The sequence below is a fragment of the Hordeum vulgare genome, chromosome 4H, assembly GCF_904849725.1.
Source record: "Hordeum vulgare subsp. vulgare chromosome 4H, MorexV3_pseudomolecules_assembly, whole genome shotgun sequence".
Taxonomy (NCBI): Eukaryota; Viridiplantae; Streptophyta; class Magnoliopsida; order Poales; family Poaceae; genus Hordeum; species Hordeum vulgare.
Genome location: NC_058521.1, coordinates 401,675,733 through 401,686,042, shown reverse-complemented (window position 1 = coordinate 401,686,042; position 10,310 = coordinate 401,675,733). Strand labels below are relative to the sequence as shown.

Here is a 10,310-nt window from a genome sequence, read left to right as displayed (position 1 = left end):
GCACCTGTTGCATGACTTGTTGATTGTGTTTCCTTTTCCTTTTGGCGTCAAAAGATCCTAGAAAGGGCATCACCATTCGTGAGTGTGGCCTAGGTGTGGTTAACAACGTTGTTTTCAACACTGGCATCATCTCTCTTAGGCACGAGTTGTGCCCCGCTTGTAAAAGACCTCGTGATGGTGTTTTGGTTCTTCCTAACACTCTCATCACCAGGTATCTAATATTTTCCAAATTTAAACCACGAGATAACAACTTGGTCTAGTTTCAGTTGTAATCTTAATGTTAGTGCAAAAACATCAACTCATGCCGTGGAATTTACCCCGCTTCAGACCATTACCGTCCTACCATGGTTCACAGCCTTTCCATCATCAGCGGCAGAAATCACCATCATGACTTGTGAAAAAGCAGGCTAGCCTGTAAAAAGAGGACTTATTACCTTGTAAATTCTGTATTGCACCTGGAGTAAGTGCAACGTATATTTTCAGTGTTTAGAAATTTAGCCACTTGTCAGAGTTAATTACCTCATCTGGACGCGAGAATGATCATGGAAAAACATGTCAGGTCAAGCTCAGTTTATGTTCCCTCTTTCGTGAGGATATTCAACGTTGCACTGCTTTCCGCGGACAGTGCAGGCTTCGTTTTTTTTTTTTCCTTTTAAACAAGATAGAAGATTTGCCATTTTCATTAAGTAGGAAGGATTTCAAGACTACTCTAGCAGCATAAGCGCACTCAGGTGTTTGGCTCCTGCCAACGTCCAAAAAAGGCCTCCTCTTTGGTCTTGGCAACAACAATGATTTTGACACATAATTTCCATTGTTGTGTCGACCACAGATTATTAACATCAGTGAGTCCCGGTCCTATTATCTCTGAGAATTGCAGCCCCCTAAACCTCTCTTGTGAAGACCTTTTCCTTAACCCTGCCCTAATCAAGGCATGCCTCGCCAGCATAGTCCAAAATATAATGTAAAACTGAAAGAACATTCCTTCCAGTGCAAAAGTGCCTGATAAAGAAGGTCAATCATGGGCATCATTAGTTTAATCCCCACCAAATTTCCCTCTTTACGTGCCTTGAATCGCACCCCTAATCATCACTAAACTACTTTAAATTTAAACCGCATGAAGAAAACATACTTTTCAAGCAGCACCATGAGCATGACACGAAAGACCAGCACACTAGTGCACTCGTACCGACTGAACTCAAGATTGAGATGGTGGGCAGGAGTTGCCGTAGAGCAAGGGTCACGTTCGCGCGGCCGTATCCTCCGCCCTTTTGACCGCTCGCTCAGTGCCTTCCGCGGACAGCGAGGCGTACGGGGACGGCCTGCATCGGCGTGCTCAGCTACAGGCACAGCCAGCCACCGAGGGATTGCTGGAACAGTGGGAGCTTGAAGCTTGGCTTGCTTTCAAGCCAAGTCGTTGGCATTTGGCACCACCTCTCCCGCCTCTATCTTTCTTTCCAGAGCTTGCAGGATCCTATCATTTTAGCTTGGTGAACGCACGTCCCATCATGAGCCGCATCATGGGCTGCGGTTGTGGTGCCGGTGGTTGCCTTGCGCTCCAGCCTCCAGAGCTTTTGCTGAGCACCTAAAACCGCACCTCGACCCCATGCGAGCACGATCGGCTCACTTGTGCGTGCGTGGAGGAAGCTGGAGGCCGTGCCAAGATGGGACTGCGAGGGATGCTTCTCGCTCTGGCCTTGCTGCTCTGGGTGTGCGTGCGAGCAAGCCATGGAGTCACGGACAGCCAGGACAGTGAGTAGTAGCATGACTCATCCATTCTTGCTTAGTTTCGCAAGTACAATTCATCTACTCTTTCTGTATCTCCAAAACCAAGTACCAATTCACGTGTCATAACTCCACTACCTTGGAGTCTATTGCTTGCAGCTTCTGTTCTCCGAGCGTTAATGGATCAGTGGCAGAACTCACCGCCGACGTGGGGACAGTCCGACGATCCCTGCGGTGATTCGCCATGGGACGGAGTGATATGCAGCAACAACAGGGTGATCTCCATGTAAGTGTCCGCACAGCTCAACGAGACTTCCACTGCAAGCTCTGCCAAGTGCCAACTCAACTTACCATGATTATACATACAACCGTGTCTTTCAGAAAAGTGTCAACCATGGGCATCAAGGGAGTTCTGGCTGCTGACATCGGCCAGTTGACCGAGCTGCAATCCCTGTATGTAGCAGCAGAGCACCAGAGCGTCGAGCTAAACCTTTTCTTCAACATAAATCCCTCTTCTTGCAGCTCTGCTTGCATTGCTGAGCCATGGTATGAGCGATCCTATGTGTATATGCAGGGACCTGTCGTTCAACAAGGACCTTGGAGGTGTGCTCACTCCGACAATCGGTAACTTGAAGCAGCTTGCAACCTTGTAAGTTTCTACACGTGCTCTGCCTTCTTGCTTTCGGTTAGGTTATACTCCTACTTTGCTATGCTCATGTGTTGTACCGCCTGGTTTGAAGGATTCTGGCAGGGTGCAGCTTTCATGGCAACATCCCTGATGAGCTAGGGAGTCTTCCAAAACTATCTTACATGTAAGAGATTACTCACTGGTGCAGGAATCATCCGCACAGATGATAGTGCGCATTTGTGCCTCTCTGCTTCAGTTTTTCCAGCAAAAGAATGACATTGACCAAACTCTCTCTCAGGGCTCTGAACTCGAATCAGTTCTCTGGAAAAATACCAGCATCTCTGGGCAATCTCTCCAGCCTCTATTGGTTTGATGTCGCCGACAATCAGCTGACCGGCCCATTGCCAATCTCATCAAACGGGGGAATGGGTCTAGACAAGCTTACAAAAACCAAACACTTGTAGGTTATACAAGATTATTTTTTTCCGGTCATTGTCATTTCATTTCTGAAGCAGAAATGAGAAGTGGAACGTATCTCTAACCGTACTATTCCTGGTGATCTGTAGCCACTTCAATAAGAACCAATTGTCTGGTCCCATCCCAGATGCTCTCTTCAGCCCTGAGATGACACTGATTCATCTGTGAGTTCCTCAAGCCCTCTCCGTCTATCTATAGATTCATCTTTCCCCCTGCTTCACAACATATGTGCTGACACCTTAAGATATTCGGTGCAGGCTTTTTGATGGAAATAAATTCACCGGTGACATCCCGGACTCTCTTGGGTTTGTTAGTACACTCGAAGTTGTGTAAGTGTCCTTGTCAGACCAAACTCTACCCAATTCTTCTTATTTTGTTGGATGGGCTGCCAGATATGAATCTTCTATGTTATGTTTGGACAGCCGGCTGGATAGAAATTCCCTCTCCGGCCCGGTTCCGGCGAACCTGAATAACCTCACCAACGTAAACGAGCTGTAAGTTGTCCAACATACACTGTGTAAGTAAGTGAAAGTAGAAAGCTATAGCCATTGTAAGCACATCATCTTCATATATGTTTCAGCAACTTAGCCAACAACCAGCTTAACGGACCGTTGCCTAATCTATCCGGGATGACGCTTCTCAATTATGTGTAAGCACTAAGCAATTCGCACCCAACAAGATTTCTGCTGCTAATTGTTCGAACCACCTGCCGAATAATCTGATAGCAATGCTACTGGTCTAATTGCACCGCAGCGATCTGAGTAACAACACATTTGATCCTTCCCCGAGCCCACAGTGGTTTTGGAAGTTGCCACAGCTCTCGGCTCTGTAAGTTCCCCTGAAATAACTTTGCAACTTCACAGTACATATGCTCGGATGGATAAATCTGACATTGTAATTGTATTGTGATGCCAAACCAAGGATCATACAATCCGGAAGACTCTACGGCACGGTGCCAATGAGGATGTTCAGCAGCCCGCAGCTGCAGCAAGTGTAAACTCGCGCAAAAACCTTTTTCTGCGGATGGTCTTGAGAGTGCCGCGCCGTGGCAAATCTGACGAGGCCTCTTTGCAGAATCCTGGACGGCAACGCGTTCAATGGCACCCTGGACCTGGGGAGGAGCATCAGCAGCGAGCTGAGCATGGTGAGCTTCAAGGACAATGACTTCTCCTCCGTTACGGTGACCTCCAGCTACAACGGCACCCTCGCGTGAGTACCAACTACCAAGTAGTAGCAGCCAATCCCCGTTTCCATACGGTGGCAGTGCTGTCACCTTACTTACAAACTCGTGCCACGGCATGGCATCGTTCAGGCTGGCCGGGAACCCGGTGTGCGACCACCTACCGAACACGGCGTACTGCAACTTGACGCAGCACGCGCCTTCGCCGGCGTACACGACGAGCCTGGTGAAGTGCTTCTCCGGGGCGTGCCCGCCGGAGCAGAGCATGAGCCCGCAGAGCTGCGGGTGCGCGTACCCGTACCAGGGGGTGATGTACTTCCGCGCGCCCTTGTTCGCGGACGTGGGCAACGGCACGGCGTTCCAGGAGCTGGAGAGCAAGCTGTGGAGCAAGCTGGAGCTCAGCCCGGGGTCCGTCGCCCTGCAGGACCCCTTCTTCAACAGCGACTCCTACATGCAGGTCCAGGTGAAGCTCTTCCCTTCCGGCGGCCCCTACTTGAACCGGTCCGAGGTGATGCGCATCGGCTTCGACCTCAGCAACCAGACATTCAAGCCGCCCAAGGAGTTCGGCCCCTACTACTTCATCGCCTCCCCGTACCCCTTCCCAGGTCACCAACCAACAACTTAACGATACCTGCCTCTTACCTGTTGCACGGTCGAGTGCCCATGTATGTGTTCCCAGTATGAGGGATCCTCAGCGACGTACGTATGTGGATGTGGCTGAGTGGGATGCGGTGGTTTGCAGATCGGAACGGGCCGGCGTCAAAGAGCAAGGGCGCCATCATCGGGATCGCGGTTGGCTGCGGCGTGCTGGTCATCGCGCTCGTCGGAGCGGCCGTCTACGCGCTCATGCAGAGGCGGCGCGCGCAGAAGGCCACGGAAGAGCTCGGTGGGCCTTTCGGTACGCCTTCTTGTTGAATAGTAGTAAATTAAACCTCTCGGAAGGACTGGAAGCATTAGTTTTCCATGCATCTTCACCGGCCGGACGACGGGACGAGTGAAGTGAAGTGAAAATGAAAGTGAAAGTGAAAGTGGTGGTGGTGGTGCAGCGTCGTGGGCTCGGAGCGAGGAGAGGGGCGGCGCGCCGCGGCTGAAAGGGGCGAGGTGGTTCTCGTGCGAGGAGCTGAAGCGGAGCACCAACAACTTCGCGGAAGCGAACGAGCTGGGGTACGGAGGGTACGGCAAGGTGTACAGGGGCATGCTGCCCAACGGTCAGTTCATCGCCATCAAGAGGGCGCAGCAAGGGTCGATGCAGGGCGGGCACGAGTTCAAGACCGAGATCGAGCTGCTCTCCCGGGTGCACCACAAGAACCTCGTCGGCCTCGTCGGCTTCTGCTTCGAGCAGGGCGAGCAGATGCTCGTCTACGAGTACATGTCCGCCGGCACGCTGCGCGACAGCCTCACCGGTAAGCATGCCTTGGTCTCCTTCTCCTTCTCCTTACTCCTTCTCCTTCTCACCAGGAAATAGCGGCCGTGGTTGCAGGGAAGAGCGGCCTGCATCTCGACTGGAAGAAGCGGCTCCGGGTGGCGCTGGGCGCGGCACGCGGCCTCGCCTACCTGCATGAGCTCGCCGACCCGCCCATCATCCACCGGGACGTCAAGTCCAGCAACATCCTCATGGACGAGCACCTCACCGCCAAGGTCGCCGACTTCGGCCTCTCCAAATTAGTGTCTGACAGCGACAAGGGCCACGTCAGCACCCAAGTCAAAGGAACGCTGGTAAGACTCGCTGCATCATCCATCTCTTCCTTCCAGTAAATGTGACTTGTGATTGTTATTGGCCTGCAGGGTTATCTGGACCCCGAGTACTACATGTCCCAGCAACTCACCGAGAAGAGCGACGTCTACAGCTTCGGCGTGGTCATGCTCGAGCTGATCATCGCCAGGCAACCGATCGACAAGGGCAAGTACATCGTCAGGGAGGCCAAGAGGGTTTTCGACGCCGCCGACACCGACTTCTGCGGCCTCAGGGGCATGATAGACTCCAGGATCATGAACACCAACCATCTCGCCGCCTTCAGCAAGTTCGTGCAGCTGGCCCTCCGGTGCGTGGAGGAGGGCGCTGCCGCCAGACCGTCGATGAGCGACGTCGTCAAGGAGATCGAGATGATGCTGCAGAGCGAGGGGCTCAGCAGCGCCTCGACGTCCGCCTCCACGTCTGCGACGGACTTCGATGTCACTAAAAGCGCTCCTCGCCACCCTTACAATGATCCTCTCCCAAACAAGGACAAGGGCATGAGCACCGACTCGTTCGACGACTACAGCGGAGGATATTCCTTCCAGTCAAAGGTCGAACCAAAGTAGCTGGTTTCTAGCCGGACCCTTTTCTTCCTCCTCAACAAGTAGCATGCCTAGCTAGTATGTCGAGATGTGAGGAATTGTTATTCTATGTGATTTACCATTAGCACTCCCTTATTAGAGTGATTTTACATGGCCATGTTCTCTTGTTACTTACGCCTAACACCGCTGGGGCCACCAAACAAACAGTTCGGAATGACTACTTCCCTACTACTGTAGTAGGGGGAAATCCTATTTATGGTACTAGATTGATCCTAACTTTTGCCAGGACGAGTTCATTACACGGAAGAATGCTTCTTGTTTCACCACACACAAAAAATGTTTTCACGCACTACATTTGTTAGCACATGAAAACATCTCAGGAACAATGGTTATGATACAAGCAATTTCTATATTGCACATGTACAAAAACACTGTTGCAGCACAATTGACATATGTTTCATCTATGTTAGGAATTTAGGATCAGAATACCAATTCCAAGCTGACAAAAATTTAAACAGGCACACTAACTCAACAAGTAGAAAGACATCTATCTATACTGTATTTCCTGAGGGCTAATACTATCAGGTTTGCTGCAAAAGCTAATGCCGCTGCCGCATAGCTTGCATTTTGCTATCTACTCCCTCCGTTCCTAAATATAAGACCTTGTAGAGATTTCACTAGAGACTACATACGGAGCAAAATGAGTGAATCTATACTCTATAATATGTCTATATACATCCGTATGTAGTTTATAGTGGAATCTCTAAAAGGTCTTATATTTAGGAACGGAGGGAGTAGTTTTATCATACAACAGAGCACCCGATAATTCCTAAACACGATTTACCGACCATATAAAATGTATCCGTATCTGCTCCACGTTCAAACATTTCATCCATTTCATAGAAAAATGAATCAATTCCGTTACAAAAGGAACACACTCAAGGTTACAATGGTACAATGACTATCTTCTACAAAATTAGCTGTCAAAATTTACAATCATAGGTCCTTCTTCCTACCTACAGGTCTAGGGTGGAAGTCCAACATCCATTGCTTATAATTTGTGTACAGGGTCAAAATAATAAACTGTGAGAAGCAGATGAACATTATCAGTGCATCAAAGAGGAAGGGATACCTCTTTGGAGGCTCTATTTGCAGGTACACAGTGTGAAGTAAGATCGAGCATAAAAATGGCAGGCTCAGAACTACCATTATTCCAGAAGGAAATTTCACCCCCTTTCCGTAGTTTCCACCAGGTGGGTAGTAAATAAGAACGAACAATCCAAGAACAGCTATATATTGTAGAAGAAGCTGATCACGGCAGATAAGCGGGTACATCGAAAAAAGTGCATAGTAAGTGAACCATCCATGCAGCTGAGGTTCGTGTAATGCTAAAAGGCTTGCGGGTAAAAGAGGAAGCAAAATTGATTTCTCGTGCACTGCAATTGTAAAACAAAGAAACATGAAGATCAAAGAAACATCATATATACTTACAAAAAGAGAGAGTATCAACTCAGCAGTTGAACATACCTTGGTACGAGAATAGATAGAAAGAGAACGAGCTGTTCAACAGAGAATAGAGGAAGCCAAGATTACTTGGTGACTTGACTTGCTGAAGAAATGAAGGCAAGAAAGCCAGGATGGTAGCAGACAGACTCATAAGTTTCAGAGGCTTTATTGCGAACAATCTCTTCCACTTGATAAGAACTGAGGTGGTACACCAGAAATTTGCAACATAATCCTCATATATACCTCTCTCAAATGGAGCCAATCGAGAGATTACCTGACAGTGGAGTTAACATGTTTAGTGAACTGAGCCAAATATATATAGAATAAGTTTGATTTTGGTGAATTGACCAGCTCAGTGAAGAGATCACTACATTTTAGTTAAACAAGATTTCTTCGGTATAGATGTGTTTGCTTGAACAACAAAACAACCAAATCGCAGATGGATCAATTACCTGCATGGCCGCCTCATAAGAATGCACATAAGGCCACCAAACAAGAGCAAAAGTTCCCAGTACAACAAAACCAAGTTTCATGATCTCAATAATTGGATACTTCTGCTTCAGGCATTTTCCAAGAAGATGCCCAAAAAAAGCTGGCGCAAAGTACATGCTCATCTGCAAGATATCAAATGTGCCCATGAATTTACAGAATCACATCACAATATATGTGAAAAGCTCTATATGAACAGGGAAAGGCGCAGATTAGTTTTATGGAAGTAGCCCAGGAAACTGTAATAGATAAAAATCCATGTAAGACTTGTAACTGATTGAGCAGGCTTACTCCTTTTTCCCAACGAAGTAAGTGGCACAATTAATGAATTCACTCCCAATTTCCATCTCTAGCAGCCCATTATACTGCCAGCTTGAGCTAGTTGGAAATTCAGCTAGTAGCCCTTAAAAGTTGGGTGCTAAGGATTGTCATTGTACCAAGACTGCATGCACTCTTCGTGACAGACTACTCTATTTGCATTACTTTGGGATTGTCTCTAACAGGTCTGTGACGACTGGCACTCACTGTAGATGCTACTGCCATTTGGACGATGATCACTGACTTTGTCATTCATGCTAGCAGCCGCTTGGGTTAAGTTAGCATCCACTATACACCCCAGGAACTCCCTTTGGGATTCTGTGGGGTTTGCAAAGGCAGAGATCTCTAAGATGTATGACTTACACCATGTTTGTTGATGAAGCTTGAGAGTAAGAAATAATTTTAAGAGTAAAGGCAGTTTCATCTCCCTGGAAATAAAACAAATATTTTTATATTTATTCCAGATAAGGAAGAACCTGCTTATGGTTAATTGCAAGACTGAAGAGAGCAGCAGCAACAAGTTGGTTCCTCGACAGAATACCAGCAATCGCTCCGAGTGTCAGCCCAAGACTGATGCAGTTATACTGAAACAAAAGGACAATCCATCATTGTGTAACACACTGTCACTGGGCAATGCAGTCAACACTATTTGCTCTGCTCCAATGAACATACACCACTAGTATAATCCCCACCTGAAAATGGCCGTGGTCGATTAATACTAAACACGGGTTGAGAAGAACCATGGCGAGCAGCCACGTCCACCCCTCTCGCCTCTCCCCACTACCGCCAACCCCGTCCTTCATGTACGCCCACACAAACCATAGCGCCGCCGGGAAGAACACCATGAGATCAGACGAGAGTACTGTCCACCGCATAAGCAGCTTCCTGCAGGAAACAAACCACAGAGACTTAAAACAGGCACACAATTCTAGGCACCACGATGTGGTAAATGCAAGTCCAGAGGGGTGCGTACGATTCCTGGGACTCAAAGCCGCGAGAGGATCGGAGGGCGACAGCGTCGGGGAGGGAGGCGTTGATGAGGCGGGCGTGGAGCCGGCTCTGGTAGGCGGAGAGGGGTGGGTAGTCGAGGCCCCAGTAAGCGAGGTCGTTGTCGGAGGTGTTGCGGTACCAGTCGGAGGAGGGGAGGTGGAGGGTGAGCTCCATCCAGTGCCGCTGAGCCTCGTAGTCGCCGAATTTGGGTGCTGCGCCCTGGCCCGAGTAGGGGCCGACGGAGACAAGCGCGCGGAGAAGGAGGGCAGCGAAGGAGATAAGGAGGGCAGTAACGAGCGGCGGCGCTGGGGGCTGCCATGGTAGCCGGGCGGCGACCGATGGATCTGGGGCGGAGTTCCGGGACTTCTTCGCCTTCGCCATTGGCGGCTTCCTTGCTTCCGGCAGATCTTGGTGTCGACTTTTTTCTTTTCTTTTGAAACTGATATTGGTGTCCACTTGATTAACTGCAGGAGGTTTTCGCTAAACATCTCTACTCCTCTCCTTCAAGGACTTTTTAGTCTAGTCCCTGGGTAAAGAAACACCACCTTTGTTTGACGGTTTTGTTCTGTCTCATCTTTTATTTTGGTCTGATTTTTTCGCCACATCACTCGTCACCGTCTTTTTTGTCTGAATTTTTCGCTTCACCATCATCCTTTTTCGTTGGAAAAAAAATCATCTAAATGGATTAAAACTTTTCATGCGTGCATAAATTATTGGAAAACG

At 48.8% G+C, this 10,310-nt stretch overlaps 2 protein-coding genes across 2 annotated transcripts; one reads left to right on the top strand and one right to left on the bottom strand.

Moving 5' to 3' along the window:
• Positions 1–1,189: 1,189 nt before the first annotated feature.
• Positions 1,190–6,433, top strand: LOC123448737 (leucine-rich repeat receptor protein kinase HPCA1). Its single transcript, XM_045125729.1, has 18 exons — positions 1,190–1,749; positions 1,882–2,008; positions 2,104–2,175; positions 2,297–2,371; positions 2,463–2,534; positions 2,649–2,810; positions 2,917–2,991; positions 3,085–3,156; positions 3,250–3,321; positions 3,408–3,476; positions 3,581–3,655; positions 3,749–3,820; positions 3,902–4,036; positions 4,140–4,612; positions 4,750–4,905; positions 5,054–5,410; positions 5,488–5,723; positions 5,793–6,433. The coding sequence occupies exons 1-18, from the start codon at positions 1,662–1,664 to the stop codon at positions 6,306–6,308; spliced, it is 2,904 nt and encodes a 967-aa protein (XP_044981664.1). The 5' UTR covers positions 1,190–1,661; the 3' UTR covers positions 6,309–6,433.
• A 723-nt stretch (positions 6,434–7,156) lies between these two features.
• Positions 7,157–10,048, bottom strand: LOC123448736 (probable dolichyl pyrophosphate Man9GlcNAc2 alpha-1,3-glucosyltransferase). The gene is made up of 6 exons (XM_045125728.1): positions 9,571–10,048; positions 9,290–9,482; positions 9,074–9,181; positions 8,243–8,404; positions 7,812–8,064; positions 7,157–7,720 (listed from the first exon to the last, which is right to left on the bottom strand). The coding sequence occupies exons 1-6, from the start codon at positions 9,966–9,968 to the stop codon at positions 7,281–7,283; spliced, it is 1,554 nt and encodes a 517-aa protein (XP_044981663.1). The 5' UTR covers positions 9,969–10,048; the 3' UTR covers positions 7,157–7,280.
• Positions 10,049–10,310: the final 262 nt, after the last annotated feature.

Bases quoted from the DNA above. Each gene is read 5' to 3' on its own strand.
- LOC123448737 (XM_045125729.1), top strand. From the start codon at position 1,662: ATGGGACTGCGAGGGATGCTTCTCGCTCTGGCCTTGCTGCTCTGGGTG. The intron at 2,992-3,084 runs GTGAGTTCCTCA...TATTCGGTGCAG, and splicing joins GAGATGACACTGATTCATCT to GCTTTTTGATGGAAATAAAT. The intron at 4,906-5,053 runs GTACGCCTTCTT...GTGGTGGTGCAG, and splicing joins AGAGCTCGGTGGGCCTTTCG to CGTCGTGGGCTCGGAGCGAG.
- LOC123448736 (XM_045125728.1), bottom strand. From the start codon at position 9,968: ATGGCGAAGGCGAAGAAGTCCCGGAACTCCGCCCCAGATCCATCGGTC. The intron at 9,483-9,570 runs GTACGCACCCCT...TGTTTCCTGCAG, and splicing joins GGCTTTGAGTCCCAGGAATC to GAAGCTGCTTATGCGGTGGA. The intron at 9,182-9,289 runs GTGGGGATTATA...CTTTTGTTTCAG, and splicing joins TCGACCACGGCCATTTTCAG to TATAACTGCATCAGTCTTGG.